Source organism: Mesocricetus auratus, unplaced genomic scaffold (assembly GCF_017639785.1).
Source record: "Mesocricetus auratus isolate SY011 unplaced genomic scaffold, BCM_Maur_2.0 Super-Scaffold_2245, whole genome shotgun sequence".
NCBI lineage: Eukaryota > Metazoa > Chordata > Mammalia > Rodentia > Cricetidae > Mesocricetus > Mesocricetus auratus.
This window is the reverse complement of record NW_024429180.1, coordinates 3,423,189-3,447,309: the sequence shown is the minus strand read 5'-3', so window position 1 is coordinate 3,447,309 and position 24,121 is coordinate 3,423,189. Positions and strand designations below refer to the sequence as shown.

Here is a 24,121-nt window from a genome sequence, read left to right as displayed (position 1 = left end):
GCTGTATACTCCCTTCAGGTTAGTCTGTGACATAGGTTGGGGATAAATCAGGGCTCAGCCGAGCTCCACGGCCAAAACCGAACAATGGTCTCAGAGGCAGGGGGAACTTTTGACGAGCTCGCTCCTAGAAATCATCTTCGTGCGTTTTGAGAAACCTAGTTTTGAGCTGGATGAGGGGGCACAGGCCTGTGATGATAGCACTTTTGAGATGGAGGCTGGAAGGTGGGATGGGCCGAGGCTTCCCTGTTACGTAGAGTTCGGGGCCAGCCTGAGCTACGCGGCACTGCCTGCAGACAACTAGAAAACCTGGTTGTTTTTTTGTTGTTGATGTTTAGGTTTTTTTTGTTTTGTTTTGTTTTTTGAGACAGGGTTTCTCTGTGGCTTTGGAGGGGAAACCTGCTTTTAAATTCCTTCTGGGGTCCTTGAGAAAAAAATAGCCTGGGGACACCTGACTAAGAACCACAATCTCTACTCGATGAAGATGAGGGACCCAGGAGTGGGTGCCGAGGGGCTCTCTGGAGGCTCTTTTGGAGGGCATGGGCTTTATCCCGTCCTTCCCCGAGAAAACAGAGCCCACAGAAAGGATTCTACACAGGTCTCCTTGAACGGTTTTCAAGCCGACAATGTATTAATTCCGAGTCAATAAAGAGAATACAAAAAGGCAGTAACTGTAGCCAAATGGGCATTAAGGAAAACATAAAACCCAACTGATGCACGTGCCGTGTGAGAATTTTAACTGCGGGCCAAACCCTGATGCTCCCACACAGGAGTGCATGTGTTTACTTGTGAGGACTGATTTTGTTCAGTACGGGCAATGAAGAGCACTGAACCCCATGGTTAGAGGGACTGCTCGTGTGGTTCAGAGACGTAGGTGGTGGTGTGGTGGGTGTGCCCGTCCCCACACCCCCCACAAGTTTTAAGTTCTCCAGGGCCAGCAGCTTCCTTTCCCTCCTCTGTGGGTCCAGCCCCCCCCCAGCTGAGGGGGTGGGCAAACTCAAATGGCCACCAGTGACACCAGGGAGGTCACAATTGCCACCTGACGTCTCCATGGTGACCGCTCTGAGCTGTGAGGTCAGAACTGTGGGGTTAGTGCCATCCTATGACCGAAGCCAGCACAGTACGGAGAACAGCTTTGACTACTGTAAGTCCTCAAGCTCCCTTCGGACAGAGGAGGCTTACGGGGGCGGGCAGGCGGGCGGCAGAGAGGCCGGGTATTCCTGGCTGAGATCGAGGGGCTCCTTCAGCTCTCCTGTCTCCCGGGGTAGGAAGAGCAGCATCTTGGGGGGGGAGGGACGTCAGAGGAAGTGACTTTGAAAGGCTAGTAGACAGAGACCCGGGGTGAAAGAAGGAAGAGGGGGGTGCCCTCCGCCCCGCTGCACTGATTCTACGAACCTGACCTACAGGGTGTCGTGTCCACAGCAGTCAGACCGGCCTTTTGTCTCCCGCAGGTGGTTCAGGGAAGAAACCTTACAGGGCCCATGTGTGAGCACAGCTACTTCTCCTGACCAGGATCTTTGCAACACCCAAGTAAGTCGCCAATCGCCAGCCCAGCCGCCTTCTCTCTGGCCCGCTGAAGTTTCTACCCTACTTCCTAAGTGACAGACAGACCTAGTCTCCTTTATAACCCTGACGTTCCTGATGTTCATTTCTTGATTTCTTCATCTCCTATTCACCGAGTAATTTAAATCAAATCCCCTGGAACTTTCTCCTCCCATGCCCTCATGCCATTTGAAAAGGGGTACTTGAAGGCAGGCTAGCCTCCAGTGGAATGACTTCTCAGCCGCCTCACCGCGCCCTGTTTCAAGTCCCTGGAGTGCGCACGTGCGCGCGCACACACACACACACACACACACACACACACACACACACACACACACACTGGGCCTTCCCGGATGCTGTGGTTGTGTCCTTTTGGTGGCGGCGAGCATATTCCATCTCAGCTTTCAGAGAGACTAGTCAAGCAAATGAGGGGGAAACAGTTCATCTTTGCTGTGTGGGAAACCCGGTGGATCCTCCAGTAATGAAAACAGGGCTTACCTAAAGGAGCCGCCTGCTCAGCTGCTTAGAGAGGGCTCACAGGGTAAAGCCATTGCCACCTTCCAAAGAAGACGATCAGATAACGGGCCCCTGCCTCTACTCTGTGGAGCTGTCCTAAAGAGGCCTGTCACCTCGTGAGTATGAGTGGGTGGGCGGCACCCAGGAGGAGACACAGCTTTGGACTGGGACGTCGTATCAGGTCTAGAGAGAGGGGGCCCTGGGTCACAGTTATAAAACGGAAAGTCAGTGGGGCTAGCACTGTGGGTCGGTAATCTACCGTGCACGAGGCCGTGAGCTCCATTCCCAGCATCGGCTAAAGCCCAGAGAGCCAGATGTGACCCCAGCACTAGGGAAGCAAAGGTAGGATCCACTCGGGATTCCAGGCCGACCTGGCCTATGTATTGAGTCCCAAATCAATCTGGTAGAGAGGAAGACCTTGTCTCCAAAAAGCCCCTCCTCCCTACAGCAAACACTGTTATCCTCGGCTACGTAACAAGTCCAAGGCGAGCCTGGGCTGCGTGAAACCCCGTCTCTCTCTCTCTCTCTCTCTCTCTCTATATATATATATATATATATATATATATATATATATATAGCACACACACACTTAATAGCAATCATTTTATATATAAAGTACGTAAGTGGCCAAATGATTGCTATTATGTGCGCTACCTTTCAGGAGGAGCAGTGCACAGAGCATTTACTACCCCTGCCTTCCTGGCTTTTAGAGCACACAGAAGACCAGATAGCAAGCAGCTCACAAGCAAAGACAGCGGCCATTTTTGTTAGCAACAACCACAAAAGATGGCCAGCATTAGAGAAAAACTAGGGAAGATGTGGAGACACAAACCTGTGAGCCCCGGGGCAGATGATCCAAGGAGCTGGCTGATCTGGGTGGGGTGGGTGGGGGGGGATGCTCTGTTACAGCACAATGGACGGCCACCTGGCAATCCTCAAATGCAGGGAGACACCCCAGGGAACTGGTCCAAGCCTCCCAGTACGCACATACTGGCCAGCCATGGTTAGAGGTGACAGTGGGGCAGGAGCCAGGGGTTCCTGACCCTGAGGCTCGGTTCTCGTACTTTACCTCACCACAAAGGAGAATGTAATTCATTGCTTTAAGGTCTTTCCAAAGCTGGGAAGGGCTGGGGGATGGGCCGGTGCATAAAGGGCTGCCCACGCTCCACTCTGAGTCTGCAACTCACGTGAAGGTGGAAGGACAGATCTCACTCACAGAGCTGCCCTCTGACTTCCACGTGTGTGCTGCAGCACGCGCACACACACAGGCACACGTACACGCACGCACACGCGCACGCATGCACATAATAAACAACTTTCTCAAACGATCTCCTGAGCACCCACCCAATTTTTGTTTGTTTTCTAGGCAGGGTTTCTCTGTATTGTTTGGAGGCTGTCCTGGAACTCCCTCTGTAGACCAGGCTGGCCTCGAACTCACAGAGATCCGCCTGCCTCTGGCACCCACCCAATTTTAAAAGTGCTTTTTCACCTTCTGCCTATCCTCCCAGTGTGTTCTCCGACAGGTCATCCAGGTCATCGTTGTTAGCCCCGCAGCAGCCCAACTCCCACCTGGTTTTACAGACCTGAAAACACTCTCACTTTCCCTACACCTGGCGCACATTCTTCAGGAGGGCGGGTACCATTATCTCTCTGAATGCTCAAACACAAATGTGAGCGCGAGCAAAACGCAGCGTGTAAGTGCTCGGGTTAGAAGGGGAGGGCTCAGCCAGGCGGTGGTGGTGCACGCCTTTAATCTCAGCACTCGGGAGGCAGAGGCAGGCGGATCTCTGTGAGTTTGAGGACAGTAGGGTCTACCGAACGAGTTCCAGGACAGCCTCCAAAACAATACAGAGAAACCCTGTCTCGAAAAAACCAAAAAAAAAAAAAAAAAAAAAGAAGGGGAGGGCTCGGTGTGAACAGAAAGCATGCGAATGCTTAGGTTAAGACGGGAGGTGTCGCGTCAGCGTGTGGAGTGTCTTGGGTCCTGTTCTGATCTCGCTCTTCGGGGGAGGCTTTAACTAGGTTGCTAAGGAAGAGGTGGGGCCGATCAGATGTCAGGAGAGCTCACACCGGCGCCAGTGAGATGGCGAAGCTGGACAGAGAGAACTGCTCCATAGAGCCATCCTCTGACCAACCACACACCACGCACGTGTCCCCACAACCACACGCCACACACGTGTCCCCACAACCACACGCCACGCACGTGTCCCCACAACCACACGCCACGCACGTGTCCCCACAACCACACGCCACGCACGTGTCCCCACAACCACACGCCACGCGTGTGTCCCACGTCCACACACCATGCATACTTACACACACAATATATTTTAAAAATCTTAAAGGAAATTGAAGCCTCTTTATATCAAGTAATCTTACCTCTCTTGATGTGGAAGAAAAAGATAAGAAAGAAAAAACTTTCTCAAAGCTAATGTGAAATGACTCCCCTTCTCTTTGCATCTGTTTGTCCATACAAAGGTTTTTTTGTTTTTGTTTTTTCCCCACTCATTAGTGAATTCCTAAGGACTACAGAAAGGATTGTAATCAGGGCTGGAGAGATGGCCCAGTGGTTAAGAGCACTGGCTTGCTCTTCCACAGGACCGCTCACAACTGTCTGAAACTCCAGTTCTACCGTATCTGATACCGTCACACTAATGCAGACACACACACACACACACACACACACACACACACTCTCTCTCTCTCTTAAAAATTTAAGGGGGCATTTTAGGTCAGATTGGGCTACATCAGACCCTGTCTCAAAAAAGGAACCGGGAAGGTGACAAACCCCAAACCCCCAACTTAATCAGAGGAAGAGTCATCGTCACGAAACCTGTGAATCTTTTAGGGCCTTTCCCTGGCTCAAGACGTATCCAGCTGGGGCCTCTCTACATTCTACATTTAGTGGACTTTCTTGTTGGCTTAATTTTTTATAGAGGACCCTCAAATTATATTTCAGCTCACCCAAAAAAAAAAAAAAGAAAAAAGAAAGAAAAAGAAAAACAAAAAAATTTGTGTCCACCTCTCTTTTCTTTATTTTTTTGAGACAAAGTCTCTGTGTATTCCTGGAACTTACAAAGAAGAGCACACCAGACTGTCCCGGGATTCACAGACCTCCACTTTCCTTAGCCTCCTGAGTGCTGAGATCAAAGGTGTGCTGAGATTAAAAAGCAAACGTTTTGGACCCTGACAGACCAAGCCATTGCTTGCCATGTGGCAATGGCCTCCCCGGGGCCCCGGCAGCTCCCTCCACTCCCCTTGCTTCTGTCAGATTCTATGGAGTGTGCTCGCAGAGCTGCCTAGGGCTTTGTTTTGGCCTTTTGTGAGGGGATCCCGTGGATCCCAGCCTGGCCTTGACTCGGTGTGTAGCTCGATGGGCTTGGATTCTTGAGCCTCTTTGCTTTCCACCTCCCAAGCGTCCGGCACTGCCCATGCTTTACACGGTGCTGAGAACAGACCCCAGAGCCGTGAGCACACTAGGCAGGCACTCGCTGGGACGCGACGTTCCCACCCCACCCCCACCCCGCCCCCTGACCTTTCTTCCGGTGGCGTTCCTCGGAGTGAGTCACACTGCTAAACTGAGGCAGGGCTTGGGTGAAGGTCCTCGGGCTCTCACCCCACCCCGCCCGCCTCGATTCCTCCCGGCTCTGTGCTTCTCTGCTGTCTATACTCTGTGACTCCTTGTCACCTTGGAGCCCTTGTGCAGTCTTCTCCACCGTTCCTTCTCGTCTGTCGTGTTTTTCAGTGTGAGGTCTCTCCGATGACCACAACCTTAATGTAACGTGCACGCACGCACGCACGCACGCACGCGCACACACACACACACACACACACACACACACACACACGCTCCAGTCACTCTCGATTGCATTATTCTACCACTATTCACTGTAGGAAATTATCTTCTCCGTTTACTTGTCCATTATCTCCCTCCCTTCCAAAGATGTAGGCGTGAGGGTGTGTAAGGACACTCCCGCCATCCTGCCACTCGGGGGTTTGGAGGCAGGAAGGCTGCTTCTGTGGCCAACCTCATCCGCACACACGTAGCAAGACCTCCTCAGAAGGAAAAAGGAATGGAGAGAGGGAGCTCTCCCACCACAGGGAAGGGGCCCGTCCAGGATCCACTCAGTGCACAGGTAAATGACTAGGATGTTCATTGAGCCCTCGCACAGTTAAACATGCACCGGGTGGACGCCAGTGAGGAGGAGGGACCAGGAAGTCCTTGAGGCTGCTAAAGGCCTGTCTGGCCAGTAGCTGGGAGTCTGAGATGTGATGTCACACAGTCACTGTTGCCTGGCTGTGCCTTCGCAGTGCTTGGGGCAAAGCATATCTGGGCATCCGAAGGTGAGGTGTCCTCTGTGGGAAGGGGAGCTGGAGTCGCCCAGCTCTGTCTCTCCCCGAATACTGGTAGAGGCAGGGATGTTCAGAGGTTTGAGAGGTATGAAGGCTGTCATCCATACATTCTGAACACAAGTGAAAAACACTGTTAAATGATGGGAAAAGATTCAGTAATTGAGGTCAGGATCAATTTGCCTTCAGATTTGTAAAGTAATTTTTTTCAGACAATAACTATTGGAATATAATCCGTGTATTGTAAAGATGAAAGTTCCCCATTTAGTTTTTGGATGGGGTTTCTGGGACGGGGGAAGTTTTTTTTTTTTTTTTTTTTGATTTCTTGAGGCAGGGGCTCGCGGTGGATCTTGGTTAGCCTGGAGCTTGCTACGTATCCCTGACAAACTCACGGAGATCAGCCTGCCTCTACCTCCTGGGACTTGGTTCTGTATTTTTTTTAAAAGTTCATCCAGTTATTTATTGCACGTGTGTGGGCTGGCACATATGTACGTCGGCGTTCATGTGACTCAGTGCCTGTGGGACAATTTTTCGGGGGAAGGTTCTCTCCTTCAGCCACATAGGTCGTGGGATCGAACTCAGGCTGTTAGGCTTTCTGACAGGCACCTTTAGGGTCTGAGCCACCTCCCCAGGCTAAGCCCAACCTTCTAAAGTATACACTCATTAGTTTAGAATATGCAGAATTCCCGCTACCACTGCTGTATCCGTGAACCTCTTCATCACCCCGGCCTTAGATTGCTTTCTGCTTTCCACACCATGACCAAGAGCAGAGAGATTACTGTGTGGGGACACCAGACCTCATAAACTATAGTCTATCATAGAGGCGGGCCAAGGTGGGAACAAGGCAGAAACCAAAGGAGAATGACTGCTTTTAAAGGCTTGCTCCTCTGACTTCCAACCTTCCCACCACGGGCTGGGCTCTCCCACACACATGGACAACCAAGAAAACGCCCCCACAGACTTGCCTGCCGGCTAATCTGACGTAGCTAGCTCCTCTGTTGAAGCTCCATCTTCCCTGCTGACTATGGGTTGTGCCAAGTAGACAGCTGAAGTAGCTATAGCACCCCCAAAAGACGCTACGTGACCGTCAGTAGTATCCTGCTCCCTCACCCCTTCTCTCCTCTGTCCCACCCCCCGGGGCGCATGGCAACCATCCCTTCTGGACATCCATCCCTAGGGTGTCTGAGTGTTTGTGTCTGACGTCACTTTGTAGCATGATCTTAACGGTTCATTCACTCCCGGGGTAGGAGTTCATCTGATGGTCCTTAGGGCCTCAGTTGAGGGCAGAGAGGGACACACTCACATGGAGGGTAATCTGTTTTACTAAGCTGATTGATTAAAATCACATTCCTCGCATCCCTTCGCAGCAGCCTTGCATTTGACCAGACAACTAGGTTCCACAACTTGGAAAAAAAAAAATCACAGGACCTTCGTCAAACCTGGGGCGCTAGGCATGGCCGGCACGGTCCTGTTATTCCAGCACTGGGGAGATGGCAGCAGGAAAATCTGGAACCTGGCCTCCTAAGTGCCGGGATTGCCGGAAGGAACCATTCCTCCTAACATCTTCCTAGCTTCTTGCGTCTTCTCTTACGTAGGAGTTTACAGCTCTGATTTCCCTGTGAGCCTCTGACACGGTGGTCTGTGAGTGTTGCTGACTTAACCTTCCTTCTCTGGCATTTTCTAACTTCTCTCATGAGTGCTTTCATGTAGCCGCCATTAATCTCCACATGTGCGTCAATTTCTTTGATTTCTTGTAGTCTTGTATCCGATCTCAATCTGCTGTGGTCAGAGAACAAGGGTTCCATTCCAACCTTTGAAAAACAGGATCCCTTCTGGACCACGCTGTCCTTGCGCAGCTGTCGCTGGTGGGGTGTCCTGGGCGGACCCAGTAGAGGCCCTGGGTTTGTGGTGTGCCTTCTCTCTCTATATGCCGGCCAACCTGCCAGTGGCTGAAAGTGAGCACTGAAGTCCCAAGCTGTTCTCACTGAATTGTCTTAGTTCTAAGTGGGTCAGGTTTTACCTTGTGGATGTGGGCTTTACCTTGAGCTACGTGGGTTTAAAATGTCTATTTCTGGGCTGGTAAGAGAGATCAGCCAGTCAAGGCACTTGCCACCAAATCAATCCCCGAGTTCCGTCTCTGAGACCCATGTGGTGGGAGAGAGCCCACTCCCTGTCCTCTGACTTCCACAATCCCGCCTTTACCCACACCGTGTGAGGGTTGTGTTTCTTTTACATATAGGTAGATTAACATCATAAAAAAAAACTTTAACCTGCATCTTTCTGGTTGGTTGATCCTTTTGAAACAGAAATACCCCAGCTGGGTGGTGGTGGTGGTGCATCTTTAATCCCAGCACTCAGGAGGCAGAGGCAGGTGGATCTCTGTGAGTTCAAGGCCAGCCTGGTCTACAGAGTGAGTTCCAGGACAGCCTCCAAAACTACACAGAGAAACCCTGTCTGGAAAAACAAAGAAAATATCCCATCACAAATGACATTTTGTTTTTAAAAATGTGTGTGTGAGCAAGCCGGGCGTTGGTGGCACACGCCTTTAATCCCAGCACTCGGGAGGCAGAGGCAGGCGGATCTCTGTGAGTTCGAGGCCTGCCTGGTCTACAGAGAGAGTTCCAGGACAGCCTCCAAAGCCACAGAGAAACCCTGTCTCGAAAAACCAAAAAAAAAAAAAAAAATGTGTGTGTGTGATGTGTGTATGTGGGTGCAGGCGTGTCACACACAGAGTGGGAAGTTGGTTTTCTCCTGCCTTTATGAAGGGCTTTTTGAGGCAGAACCTGGGTGGAAGTGAAACTCAAGGGCCTCAGGGTTCAGCTGCCTGACCCACCCAGCTCTCAAAATACCTTTTCCCTGGAGTCTCCTTTGTGGGACAGCAATGCTGTCCTGTCTGCCTTCTTTTGGAAACTGTTTATGTGATGTGTTGCTTTCCATTCTTTTCCATTCAACCTATTTGTGTTCTAAGTGAAAGCATCAATCTTCAAAGTGAAATCCTGATAAGTCTATTTTTATTGCATGTTTAAAATGCAGCAAAAGGGATACTATTTAAATCTATTTGCCATTAAAGCTATTTTTCTTTAGCTCTTGACTAGTATTTAGCTTTTTTATACCGTGTGTGTGTGTGTGTGTGTGTGTGTGTGTGTGTGTGTGTGTAGATCAATAGACAGCTTGGGGGAGTCAGTTCTCCTTTTCTCGTGTGGGTCCTGGGGATCAAGTTCAGCTCATCCCGAGTCCTGGAGCTAAGGTGTGACTCACCAGCCGCCAAGTTCCCTTGTGAGGTCAGGGTCAGATGTAACCTGAGCTGATTGTCTTCTAATTCTAATTGTCCCAATTCTATTTGTGCCAAACCAGCAGGGAAAGGAAATTCCTAAGCAAGGAACCCCGCTCAGAAAGTGCTGTGCCATGCCTCCAAATCCCTGAGAATCAAGTCAAAAAACTGGGAGCAACAGAAAACACTGTACGGTAACTGATTTTTTTCAGGTCCTTTAGTTAATGTAAATGACAAAGTATATAAGGGACTATGTTTAGTTATTTTATTCTCCAGCAAAGCCCTATCCAATAGAAGTAAAACAGAAGCCAAAAATGCAAACCACATGTGATTCTGAATTTCTAACTAGCTGAAATGATCAATATGTGTAATAATATCGTTTATGTAAAAATTTCATTAATAGATTTTAGCCCAATGTACTATTTGTGCATGTTATCAATATAAAATGCTACTAATGTCCTATTATTTTTAAAATTTCATGTGCATTTTTAAACACTTAGAGGTGTATCTCCTTTTGAACTAGACACCTTTTGATTCATCAACAGGCACACACCTTTAATCTCAGTCACTGGGAGACAGACAGTATGATCTCTGTGAATTCTGGCCCTGCCAGAGCTTTATGATTCGACCCTGCCTCAACAAACAAAACTAAACTAAAACTGATAACACAGCCGGGCAGTGCTGCACACCTTTAATTCCAGCACTCAGGGAGGCAGAGGCAGGCAGATCTCTTAGGTCAAGGCCAGCCTGGTACACAGAGAAACCCTGTCTTGGGGAAAAACAAACAAAAAAAGAAAGAAAAAATTTATAATACAACTACCACTCTTAGCATAGAGTTCTTGACATACAAACTTATGTTGGGGTATCTATTGTTTAATCACTGAGTATTTGTTTGGTTTTCCAGTTTTGTTTGTTTTTTGGCCAAAGCCTTATGTAGCCGGGGCTGTCCTTATCTCTCTGTGTAGCCTAGGATGACCTTGAACAACTGATCCTCCTGCTGCTACATCCTGAGTGCTGGGTTTACAGGCACGGATCTTCAGGCTTCCTTTAAAGCAGGGTTGTCAACCCCAGGCCTCATGCATGCTAGGCAAGCACTCTGCCAGCTGGGCTATATCCCCAGTCCCTGCAGATATGCAGTGTATAGACTGCCATTTAAAATAATGTATACATGTATGTATAAAATATAGCAGGTACTGACCAAAAACTAGAACTCGGGCATCCCCTGAGCAAGCCTCTACATAATTGGTCTTATTTCATTGTTACCTTAGTTAATTAAAAATTGGCTAGTGTGCAAGAACTTTGTATGAGGAAGGAACCTATTCCACTATTTGCACACATAAATAAATGTATATATCAAAATAAATCGGTTCCAAATTAATGTATGAAATGGCCTGACCTTGAAAAAATAAAGTGACCAAAGATTGAATTCCTTGTGGGAAACCAATTCTCCAAAATAGTTGTGCTGGCCTCCTGTAGAGAAGGAACTTTGTCAGTGTGGCAGCTAAAACTAGAAGGGGGAAGTTTCTCCACAAATCAACTAAGTTCCATTGTAAAAACCATGCCTGGCTCTGAACCCGGCTCCGGGCTTTGCAAAAATCACAATGGCCAACAAGAAATAAAGTTAAATCCTGCGAGTTCATGCCACATTCTCCACATTCTGTGGAGACCTATGACACACGATAAACTCTGTTCACCCACTACCATCCTCGGCCTAGGCAATGCTTGAGACACACAGTAGGCTCTCAACAGAGTCTGGGCAAAAAGCCCTGGGATAAACCACGTAGCTGTGAGAGCCAGCTAAGGTTTTTTACAACAGGACCCTATTTGTGGAGAAAGGTCCACAGCCCCGATTGGGTCCTTGCTCGGCAGGAAGCCAGCTCTTCTGCTTTGTAGAACTAGTTTCTGACTTGGGACAATCTTTCATTCTTGGCCCGCATTTATCTATTCAATTCATACATTAGTTTGGGAGTCGATCCTTGAGTTTGACAGGAGCATTTGTGGTTGTGAACGGTGGTCAGGATTCTTCCTCCTGCTTAGGCAGCCCAGTTAGAAAGGTAGACTGATGCTAAGCTAGTGTCTGAGCACTGGAGTGGGGAGAGGAGAGAGAGGAGATAGGAGAGAGGAGAAGAGAGAGGGGAGAGGAGAGAGAAGAGAGAGGAGAGAGGGAGGGGGAGAGAGAGAGGGGAGAGGAGAGAAAAGAGGAGGGACGGGGAGGGAGGGAGAGGGGAGAGGGGAGAAGGGAAAGGGAGAGAGTGGAGGGAGAGGAGAGGAGAGGGGCGAGAAGGGAGGTAGAGAGAGAGGGAGGAGGGGGTAGGGGGTAGAGAGAGAGAGACAGAGATACTGGGGTGAGAGGCTGGGCTGGGGCGGTAGACCGAGCCTCCGGACCCCTGCGTGCGGGCCGGCGTCCACCATCACTAAGATCACTTAGTTAGGAGGCGTCTCAGGACCGCTCCCAACGCCGGGACCGAGCGCGGATGGCGGGCGGAGGGGTGCGGCGGGAGAGCCCCAAGGATGAGCCACCCTCTCCGGGGCAGCCCCGGGACGTGAGTCACTAGGCAGCGGCGGAGAGGCCTGAGTCACAGCCCGGGGCGGGGGTTGGATCGCAGGGCCAGACAGACAGACAGACAGACGGAGGGGTCTGCGGAGTCTCGGGGCCGCTCCCGGGGCGATCGGGTTAGACGGATGGGGGAGGTGGGGAGGGTCCCGGAGCTGCCCACCCCGAGGGGCGCGGCCACGCGCCGGGGACTCGCTCGCGGGGGAGGGGGAGGCGAGAGGCCGCCGGCGGCGCCGAAATCTCCCGCGCTCCGCAGCTGGCCCCTCCTCCCCAGGCCGGGGCCTCACGCCCCTCGAGGCTGGGCTCCTCCCCAGCCGCCCCGAAGGCTCACCCAACCCGGGACCCCGCTGCGCAGCCGCCCGCCCGCCCGCCCCAGCCACACCGCCGGCCCCGCCCCCTCCCCGCCGGCCCCGCCCACCCCGGCGCGCGCCGGAGTGACGACACCGCAGGGTGCGTGGCCAATCGGCGCGGCCCTCGAGGTGGCTGGGGGGGAGTGGCCGGGAGTGGGGAGGCGGGCGGCGGGCTCGGGCACGCCCCCTCCCGGAGCCGCGAGCCAATGAGACGCCGGCGGCGGCGGCGGGGGGGAGGTGAGAGGGCGCGAGGCCCCGCCCCGTCCTCCTCTCCCCGCCCCCTCCTGCCCCGCCCTTGCCGGCCGGCCCCTTAGCCCCGCGCCGCCGCTGGTGCCGGTCGCCGCGCTGGGCCCGCCCCCAACCCTCCCGCCGGCCCGCCAGCGCCAGCGCCAGCGCCTCACGGCTCCCCCTCCTCTCTTCTCTCTCCTCACACGCCTAGCGCAATGGATGCGGCCGCGGCGGAGCAGCAACAGTTCTACCTGCTCCTGGGAAACCTGCTCAGCCCCGACAATGTGGTCCGGAAACAGGCGGAGGTAAGCGGCTCGCCCGGACGACGGCCCCGGGGCCACGCCGATCCGGCTCCCCTTCCCTTCCCTCCTTCCCTTCCCCGGGCCTCGGCCCCCGGAGGACCCCCTCCGGTGGGGCTCTCTGAGGAGTCCAGTCCCCCGTCGGCCCAGCGGGCGCAGCTCGGGCCCGGCTGGCGGGCAGCGGCCCCCTCAGCCCACGTGCGCCGCTCCCGCCCTGCCGGCCCCGGCCCTTCCGGCCCGTGCAGCGGCGGCGGCGCCGGTTGCCTCCCCGCCGAGCCGCGCACACACGTGCCGCCGCGCCTGACGCTCTGCCCCGCCCGCTCGCCCGGCTGCCGGCCCCGCACCCCGTGCTCGCCGGCTCTCCCCGCCCGCCTGGCTGCCTGGCTGGCCGGCCCAGCAGCCTTTCTCCACGAGCGAGCGAGCGAGCGTTCGGATCCCGCTTCCCCCCCACCCCCGATCCCGCTGCCTTCCCCATCCTGGGCGAACGTGTGTCCCGCCTGCCGCCCCGCTCCAGCCCCCCTGGCTGGGTTTCGAGAAGGAGCTCAGCTGCACGAGCCCCGCCGCCTTCCCGCAAGCCCGCCCGTGCGAAGTTGCCGTCCACCTCGCTCCGCTCTGCTTTTTTCTCCCTTCCTTTTTTTTTTTGCTGGATCTTGAGATCGGGGGGTGGGGGTGTATAATTGGGGTGATGCGTTGGGGGGCGCGGGGGGATGACTGTGGGGGTCGCCTCACCGGGCCAGGAGCGTTTCTCTTCCCTTAGCCCGGGGTCGTACATTCTCCGTCCCAGGGAGAAGGGGGAGGAAGAGTTTTCTTTTCAGATGCAATTGTGAGCCCGCCTGCAGGCATGCTCAGCTCAGCTGGCGGGGAGACACGGCCGGCTCAGGAGAGGACGGGGTGGTGGGATACATTGTTTGTAACGCTGGAACCAGGATTTTTTTTTTTTGCTTTTTTATTTTTTTTGGGGGGGGGGTGAGGTGACTTCGAGGAAAGTTTTGAGACGTGGAGTTTGTTGGCGACCGAGTGTCTGAAGTTTTTGGGAGACTCGCTCGCTGAAGAGGGTGATTGGGTGCCTTTCCGAAGCAAGGATGCGTTTTGCATACAGCTCGTGAAAACCGGGCATGCCTTTTGTACTTCCCGATCCGTCTTTTTAAAAGCAAGAGTTAATTCTTCCTTGGGCAGAAAGGGTATCCCGGGCACACTTAGTGGTTTAGTGAGTAAATGTGTTTGGGGGTTTATATCTCTGTATGAAACGGAGCTTTAGACTGTCTTTTTAAAATATATATATTTAAATATATATACATATTTTAATTGGGGGTGGGGGGAGATGACAACGTCTGGCTGTAGTTTACACAGGCTCTCAAACTTGTGCCTACGCTTCCTGAGTGTTGGGATTGGGGACACCGGCTCCCATGCCCACCTTATTCATGAAATGCACAACGCATAGGGTGGAATTAACACAGTCTTTAACCCAGGCCCCACGTGTTTGGTGAGTCTCCCTGGAGAAGCGTGTCTTAGCAAGCATCCCTGTGCACACCAGGGTCGCCTGGGTGGCTCTACAGTACTGGCTATTCTGCAACTTGGATTTTCCACTCAGTTCATTTCACTGTCACCCAGAAGACCTTACGTTATTATCTTTCCCGTCAGCATCTCCTTATGAATGGGTCGCTGATGCTTCTAGTGTCTTTAAAGAGCACTGCTCTCAGAAGTACATGCACACTTGCTGTGCATGCTTTGCAAGGTTTGTTTTTTAAGGCAGTGTTTGTAGTTAGGAGTAGTATGCATGTATTACTTGCAACAGTTTGCACTTGGGATGTGATGATGCTAAACATTTTAATACTTTCTGCAAACTCGAGGAAAATTTTTTTTAAAACCAAAGCAAGTTCTTAATCCCACCCTATAATAGAAATTTCCCTGTGTTGCAGAGCAGAACTGCATTGTAATTAGTAAGCTAGTTTAATTCTCCCCCTTCCCTCCAGTTGCTTAAGTCTATTGTGAAGCCTGGTGGGGAATCTCTCTTCTATTGAACTAAATACCAGTGTCTGGTTCAGCTTGAATTCCAATTTGGTGCCTGTTGTAAATCTTTTATCTCTTACATCACTTTAGGGATAGTTAGTAGCATTCAGCAAATTTCTCATAAAGAACAATGGGAAATAAGTATTGTTAGTACTCTCAGTCTGTCTGTATTCCTATCAAAAAATTTGTGTTTGGCATACTGCATTTTTGCTTAATGTATCATGAGAACATGATTATATAGAAAGTAAGTACTGTGATACCACTTAGTTTGACAGAAGTAGTAAATTTAGGGGGGAGCGGGGAGGGACTCCTTGATAACATATAGTCTGCTAAGTTATGAATATAACTTATTGGAAAAGCAAATATTTGAGGGAAAATGACTGCACCAAAGTTCTCAGCACCTTCCTTTTACCTGGGGAGATAAACCTTACCTTGTAAGTAACCAAAACAAAGTTGAATACTAAGTCTGATAAAAACAGGGAAATGTTTTGCTGGAGCTGAAAAATTGGCATGGGCTCTGTGAGTATATTTGTAATCAGCGGAAATACAAATACTGAGTTGACATGTACATACCAAACTCTTGACTGCGGTCACTTTTACTCATATATGAATCAAATACAAATACAGTGAAAGTCATATTGTTGTGATTTGGTGAAGTGACTGTTGAGAGACTTTAAATTCCTAGGATGTCTACCCACCCACCCATCCCCCCAAGTCTACAAGGACTTTCCAGCTCAGAAAAAGTTTCTCATGTCTAAGGGAACGATTTTGAGCTGGACTGTGTTAGCACAAGTCTTTAATTCCAGCACTGGGGAGGCAGAGGCAGGAGGATCTCTTGAGTTCAAGGCCAACCTGGTCTATTGCCTTCCAGTCCTGCCAACCAGGGCTACATAGAGACCCTATTTCAAAGCAGAGAGAAAGAAAGAAATGATTTTGAATGTTCATTATGTCTCAATACAATAACACAAATAAGCAATAACTGCCAAGCAATTCAAAGGCATTCATGGTATTCATCACTGGGTGCTTTTATCTGACTTAGTGTATTATTAATTGCATGTGAATTTTAGTTCTTAATAGTCCTCATCATTAATATTTGTGTTAAAGAAGGGTAACATTGGAAAATGTACTTAAGTAACCAAGGTATTTATAAAGTAAGAAGTTCCTTGTTCCCTCTTTTGCATTTCTCATGCAAGGAGCTGTCATAAATATTTATGGAATGAATGAGATGACTACTTAACATTTCTCCTTTGTGGGCAGGGAAAAGGGAGCCAGAAATCTTGACATGTTGTGATTATGTATAGTGGGATCAAATAGTGTCATATTTTATTTGCCCCAAGTTAGTGATGGACACTGGACATGTCTGAGTAATGCTAGGAATAGTCTTTTTTATTTTCAATTAATTTATTATTGTTTATAGTGTGCATTGGTATTTTGCCTGCATGTTCATCTGAGTGAGGGTGTCCGATACCCTGGAACTAGAGTTTCAGACAGTTCTGAGCTGCCATGTGGGTGCTGGGAATTGAACCCCAGGTCTTCTGAGGGAGCAGCCAGTGCTCTTAACCACTGAGCCATCTCCCCAGCCCAGGAATAGTCTTTGTTGTAGTTCAGTATCTGCCTTTGTGTAACTTTGTCTAGACTAGGAAGGTAGGCTGAGCTCCAGCTTGTTTCTTGTGCTAAGCCATAGCCTTGGTACTCTGCTGAAATGAATGTAACATTTCAGCAATGGTTTCCCACCATTGGGCGTGCAAATGGAAAGACCCTCTTTTTAGGAGTTTGATGCCATTCATACTGAATTTTTCCATCATGAACTTACAATTCATCCTGGAACCATGTTGAGTATTTGACTTAATTCTATATAAGAACTGACTAGTGACACCAATGGTCCCCCCTGGGTGAAGATGGCAGTCCTCAGAAATTACAGCCCCACTACTCCCCACCCCCACCCCCCATCAGGATTCTCTGTAGCTCTGACTGTCCTGGAACTAGATCTGTAGACCATGATGGCCTACCTACACCTCCCAACTGCTGGGGTTAAATGCATGTCCCCACCCCTACCCCACCCTTTGATATGTGAGTGCCCGGAGGAGAAATTGTTTTCAATAACCAAGGACATTTACATGTTAATGGTTCTTAGCCTCTCCAGTGGGTCTGAGTGCTGGGTACAAGGAATCATTATTACATTGTTACTGTTCTATAGGCCATCCCTTTGTTTGGGACTTTTTATTTGGGGTAGTTTGCTACTGCTTATTTGTGTTTTGTTTTTGTAGACAAGCGTCTCACCCTGTAACCCAGGCTGGCCTTGAACTTCAGGCAGTGTCATGTGCACTTGTTCTTGCAAGTGCTATAATTACAGGCATGAGCCACCACAACCAGCTATGAGACCTTTTTTTAGATACAGCTTTGCTGGGTTTTGAGTTGCTTTGGTAAAAATTAAGTGAAAATTTTGAAGATACGTATCCATTTTTGTAATCAGCCTTGTGAATATCTTTTACATAAATTATCTCATTTTTGTATGCATAAATTCAGCCCAGCTTCTCAGATGATATGTCTTATTAGGGTGGGGCTATAGACCTTGGTCCACCATCCCTTGTAAGGACCGGTCTTTTCTCAGACTAAGGTATTTGAGTTTGGAAGTGGTGTGAGCCTGTATAAACAACTCAGTGAACAGACTGGTCCTAGGAATGAAACCCAGAGAGATTAGGATGGTTGCCTTGGAAGATGAGGTTTCTGTCACTGTTGTCCTTCATCTTAACTCTTTGAAGGTATAAAACTAATTGCCCTGTCTGTCAGTATCTCAGATGCTGTGAAGCACTTAGGTGGGCACAAGGGAGGTAACGTGGGACACAGGTTCTGAGTAGCCTTGATTGACCTCCTGTGTTAGCTTTGAAATCCAGTGACAGCAGGCAAGGCTGTGGAAAGAGATCATTTACTAACAGCTTTCCCAGGTAGAGCTACGTGATGTAGCTTTCCAATGAAAGGTCCATGCCTTGACAGGCTTTCTGACAATTCTCAATGTAAATTGAGGCTTGTTTGGGATCTATTCTAACAGTTTTCTTGTTTTTGTTGTTTTAAGTTTTTTGTGCGCTTGCTCGGTTTTGAGACAGGGATTCTCTGTGTATAACAGCCCTGGCTTTCCTGGAACATGCTGTGTAGACCAGAGCATGTTCCAGAGCTCTCAAAGTCACAGAGGTCCGCCTGCCTCCACCACCACCCGGTTTTGATTGGTTTTTTACCTTTTTTTTTTTTAATTATGTAGTGAGGTATTAGAATAGTCCTTCCCTGACAATATAGCATAAAGAATTTGGATTCTTTTCCTGTTTTATCTAAGGTATGTATTTGATGTTATGTGTAATTATGATTTGAACCAACTCTCCCTAGTATACAAGTGTTGACAAGATAAAGTAGTTTCCTAGAATATCAGGTGATATCCAAGTGAGCACTTATTTTGCAGTGTTATATTTTGCTCACGTTATATTGGATAGTTTCCTTTAGAAAATTACATGGATGCCTGGTGCCTTTGGAGAGTAGAGGGTGTCGGAACTCTTGGAAGTAGATTAGAGTGTTGAGACCCACAGTGCCTATGCCGGTAGCCAAACCCAGGTCCTTTGAAAGAGCAGTTTGCTCTAACTGCTGAGCCATCTTTCTATATCTCCATTCACTATTTTTTTTATGATTGTGGGTCTTGAGTTTTTGTTGACAGAACAGGTAAGCTCTGGAAACATAGCGAAGAGGTGAGTGAGAAGTCTTTGCTCACCGTCCAGAGTAACCTCACATCAGTCCAGGCAGGCTGCCTCAGTTGGTTCCTGATTCGCTGTTGTAACATTGTATTCCAACCTTTCTTTATCTCTCATACAGGAAACCTATGAGAATATCCCAGGCCAGTCCAAGATCACATTCCTCCTACAAGCCATCAGAAATACATCAGCTGCTGAGGAGGTAATACTCTATCTAATACTTGAAAATAATTCTCGTGGACGTTAGGTGATGGTCAGAGTGCTAATAAGAGTTGTAACAGTTCATTACCAAATACGAGAATTTCCTTTTTTCCTTTTCACAGCATAGATTTTTTGTTGTTGTTTTACGAGACAGGGTTTCTCTGTATTGTTTTGGAGGCTGTCAGTCTAGTCCCGCCTCGAACTCACAGAGATCCGCCTGCCTCTGCCTCCCTAGTGCTGGGATTAAAGGCATGCGCCACCACCACCCAGCATCAGCATAGCTATTTTTAGGGTAGATAAAAGTTAGTAGCTTTATGTATAATTGCTTTTTTAAAAAATTTTTGTTTATTTAGTTTTGAGATGCATGCAGATCAGTGTATCCCAGGGTGGCCTGGAAATTGACAACCTGGCCTCTACCTAAGTGTTTGGCATTACACACAGAAAATAATTTCTGTAGCTATAAAAATTGGTTTCTTTCATTGAAGTCTCTCTTTATTAAAGAAAGTTGTATTCACAAATTATTTGGGGAAAAGTTTTAGATTTATTCATTTTGTGTACACAGTGCTTTGTATACGTGAATGTACGTGTACCACGGAAGTGCCTGCGGATCCTTGTGAGCCAGCGTGTGGGTGCTGGGAATGGAAGCAGGGTTTTCTCAAGAACAGAAAAGCACTGCTGAGCCATCTCCATCCCCTCACACAGCATTTTAATGTTAATCACATAGTTTGAAAATAAACTTATAAAATGTATATATGTATGTATATAAGCACGTGTGCTGAAGAAAAGCATGGGAACCGGTTTTTTTTTATTTTTATTATGTATGCATATAATGTTCTATGCTTGGACACCAGAAGAGGGCACCAGATCTCATTATGGATGGTTGTGAGCCACCATGTGGCTGCTGGGAATTGAACTCAGGTCCTCTGGAAGAGCAGGCAGTGCTCTTAACCTCTGAGCCATCTCTCCAGCCCCATGGGAACCGTTTTTAGGGTCTCTGTAGACTGGAACTTAAGAGATCCAGTGCTACCACACCCAGCTGCTTGTTTAGAAAGTGTGTGTGTGTGATAAATACATATATATTAGGACTATTTTATTTATTTATTTATTTTTTTGGTTTTACAAGACAGGGTTTCTCTGTATTGTTTTGGAGGCTATCGGTCCAGCCTGGCCTCGAACTCACAGAGATCCACCTGCCTCTGCCTCCCTAGTGCTGGGATTAAAGGCGTGCGCCACCACTGCCCGGCTATAAATTTAAATTTACAAAAGAGATGGGTATCCAGAAAGAATCCTCCCAGATCCTTGTCTTTAAAATATGTATGTGTTCCTATGTGTGTACATGTGTGTTTGGAGGACAGAGGCTGGTTTTGGGGCCCTTTCATAACTGCATTCCACTTTATTTTTTGAGATCGGATCTCTCACTGAATCCGGAACTTACTGATTTGGCTGGACTGGCCAGGCAGCAAGCCAGTTGGTTTCTTCTGATTCTGGTTTCGCAGCACTGAGATTCCCCCACTCCCCCACCCCCCTTGGTTTTTCGAGACAGGGTTTCTCTGTGGCTTTGGAGGCTGTCCTGAAGAGCTAGCTCTTGTAGACCAGGCTGGCCTCAAACTCACAGATCCACCTGCCTCTGCCTTCCAAGTGCTGGGATCAAAAGCGTGTACCACCACCCCGTGTGCTGGGATTTATAAGTGTATATTACATACCTGGCTCTCTACAAGCAGTTTGCCAACTGAGCTGTCTCTTCAACCCACCTTCTTTATAAAAAAAGGTCTCACTTGAAAGTCTTCTGTATCCTCCCAGCCAGGGAATTAGGGTTGTCAGTGAGTTACCTAATGTATGAGATTCAGATGTACTGGGATTTTAATATGGTAAAATAGAGCTACCCTTGAGTGTTTATTAAGTACATAATTTTCATTGTTTCCTTCCATAAAGTAATGATATCCTTATAGTATTGGATACCTCTTTCTTTGGGAAGTGTTGAATACTCAGCCCACCCTGCCTACACACCATATATGGGGGGAGCACAGAGGCTTCTTTGAATGGTCACACCACACCTCAGTGCTTCTGGTGGTGTTTGACTGTCACACTTGGAACTGGCGGAATAAAATAGGCCCCTCCCCTTTTCGCAAGGACGACAGCCAGTGTTTCTACACTCTTAGTCATTCAGAATGGTGTGGAGGAGCTTGGTAGCAGTAGCTAGCTGTGAGCTTGGCGATTGGCATTTGTCTCAGCTTTCCTTTGATAAACTCAAGGGATCTTAAACAGAAGCCATCTTGGTAAACAGCACTCCACAGATCTCACAAATGTGAGTCTAAGATGTACGCGTGGAGGTGGAGCGACGCTTGTAGACACGGGGAACTTGGGGCTTTGCTCACACTAGAGAATCACATAAGTGGAGTTCATAAGACGTTACAGCCGGGAGAGACTACATGAAGAAGGGCGGTTACGTGACTTGGATAATGCCCACACTGAGCTGAAGGTTAGCTCAGAAAGGCTGCTGCCATACAGCAAAGCCAGGTGGGCAGCTGATTGGCAGTTCAAGGCAGGTTGTTGCATTGAATTAATTCTCAAGCGTTGGGGTCTCTTAGCTGCCGTGACTATAGGAAGAAAGCGTTACGTGTTTCTAAAAAGTAAGGTGCTTTGAAATGAACTGTAAAAGCAGGGCAGTGGAACCTGTCAATGGCAGAGTTGGAAATATTCTCTGGTAGGGATGAGGTTAATAACAGTGTTATCTATTTATAGGCTAGACAAATGGCCGCTGTTCTCCTAAGACGTCTTTTGTCCTCTGCATTTGATGAAGTCTATCCAACTCTCCCGTCGGATGTCCAGACTGCCATCAAGAGTGAGCTGCTGATGATTATTCAAATGGAAACACAATCTAGCATGAGGAAAAAAGTCTGTGACATTGCTGCAGAACTGGCCAGGAATTTAATAGGTGCGCACAATGAGGGGAAGGGTGTCTTCCTTGCTTGGGCTTGTTATTTTGTTTGATTTTTGGAAAAGGGTCTTGATTAGTCTTAAGTTGTCCTAGAACTCTCTGTAGCTCAGATTGGCCTAGAACACACAGTTCCCTGCCCGTTCTGTGTGCTGGGTTACGAGTATACAAGAGTGTGCGAATAAACCCGGCCCTTTTCTCTCCTCTGCCCTTTACCGGTGAGCCAGGCTTTGCACGGCCAGGCACGCCTCAGCTCAGTCCTGCTCCTTCCTGAGTGCTGGGTAGCAGGTGAGAGTCACCATGCCCAGCGTTCATGTCCCTTTGTTTCCTTTCCCAAACTGGAATATTTTAGAATAGCTACAGATGCCAAAGAACTGTTTATTCTATCCAAAATGAATAGGATTACACAGTCTAAAGCTAAAAATTACAGATGTTTATGAAATCTAATTCTAATACTTTTAACAATTGCTGTTCAAAGTGCTAGTCAGTGCACACTTTTTTGTTTCTGTGGTTTAGGGTTTCAGTAGCACAGGCTTTCTTTGAACTTGCTAACTGTTTCCGTATCCCAACGGAATTGCAGGCATGTGTTGCTATGCCAATATTTTAGGTTTTTTTTTTCCTTTCCTGAATTTGGAACACAACCTTATATGTGCCAGACAGGCATCTATCACTGAACTACAATAAAGCCCCCCGGGGAAAACTTGCAGATGTGTGGGGTGGGGTGTCCTGTCCTTTGTACCTGTCTTACTGTCCTTGGGGTACAACTCTGAGGTAGTGCCCTTGACTAGCATACTCAGAGCTTAGGAGTTAATGCTTGAACCACAAATGGAAGGAAGGGTCAGGAGTTTGCTTTAGCTGTCTTTAGTGTTCAGCTTTTTCAAAGAAAGATAATGGGGGAGTAGAAAGAAAATAGAAGGAAGAGAGAAGACAAACAGGACTCACTTGTGCAGTGTGAGCTATGGATCTCCTAAGAGGCAAGGTTCTCAGGCTAGCCTTTAACATGGGGTGATCCTTTCCTTTCAGCCACCTACATGCTGGGGTCACAGATAAGCTGGAGTTCATTCTTTGCTAAAATCTTTTCTGCAGTACTAAGGGTTGAGTGTAAAGCCTCATAAATGCTAGACCAAAAAAAAGTACTCTACTACTGTCCCTAAGTTGGCCTTGAACTTGTGGTTTTCCTATCCTAGCCTCCTGGGTGGTTAGGACTTTAAGTCTACACCACCAGGTCAGTCTTGTTAAGTGACCTGATTGTCGCCCTGTAGCACTTCTGCACAGTGTGCTCTGGCTGCAGCCTGTGCCGGCCAGTCTGACTGTATGCTGAGGCCTTTCCTGAATAAAGACAACCTGTGTCAACTCCCTCCATGAGTCCTGGGATTCCTGGTGTTTTCTCCAGTTTGAAAGTGTTGATTACTTCAATTCCAAGTTTGATTCTGCCTAACAGCTTGCATGTGTGCATTTACGACCACACACTTAGGCAGATGAAAGTCCTGCTGTCTGTACAGTCTGAGCATAGCAGTGCTGCTCTGCCAACGTAAACCTGCAGTGCACAGCTGTCCTCTTGAGCCTGCCGTGCAGTTTTTATGGTCAGAAGACTGCTCTGATGGATTCTTAACAAGCACAGTGGCATTTGCACTAGTATGTATTTTGATTCACACATAATATTTTGAAGTTTGAGTTCTACGCTTCATGTCTGGACTTTATACTTGCAGATGAGGACGGCAACAACCAGTGGCCTGAAGGTTTGAAGTTCCTCTTTGATTCGGTCAGCTCACAAAACATGGGACTCCGGGAAGCTGCCCTCCACATATTTTGGTACATGCATTTGTTCTAATAGTTTGAAAATTTTAATGTCATTAACACTTAGAACATTTTAGCTGAGTGTTTTAGCCTAACAGCTTTGAGAGTTAAAATAATTTTCTTAAGTTTTGTGTTTGTTTTATAAACAAGTTTCAAAGAAGAAATGGCTGTTCATTTCTCACTAGTCATTTTTGTGTGTTTCTGACAATTCTGGAATTTTCCCAGTCATTTATGTGAACACAGGACCAACTGTAACTTTAGGAAAGCCATTTTGGTGATATCTTGAAGACAGGAATGCTATGGGAAATATTTTCCGTATCTTTGGGGTCATGCTTTG

At 48.6% G+C, this 24,121-nt stretch overlaps 1 protein-coding gene across 2 annotated transcripts in view; it reads left to right on the top strand.

Moving 5' to 3' along the window:
* Positions 1-1,056: 1,056 nt before the first annotated feature.
* Ipo5 (importin 5) overlaps positions 1,057-24,121 on the top strand; it is a 46,658-nt gene continuing 23,593 nt past the window's right edge. Inside the window, exons 1-7 of one of the 2 annotated variants that reach the window (XM_040744592.1) lie at positions 1,057-1,141; positions 1,449-1,527; positions 9,760-9,865; positions 13,020-13,113; positions 18,973-19,053; positions 21,795-21,987; positions 23,697-23,799. In XM_040744592.1, coding sequence (XP_040600526.1) covers positions 13,024-13,113; positions 18,973-19,053; positions 21,795-21,987; positions 23,697-23,799 — 467 coding nt within the window. In that variant the 5' untranslated portion in view covers positions 1,057-1,141; positions 1,449-1,527; positions 9,760-9,865; positions 13,020-13,023. Of the gene's footprint in view, positions 1,142-1,448; positions 1,528-9,759; positions 9,871-13,019; positions 13,114-18,972; positions 19,054-21,794; positions 21,988-23,696; positions 23,800-24,121 lie in introns of both variants that reach the window. The other variant, XM_040744633.1, reaches the window with a different exon arrangement.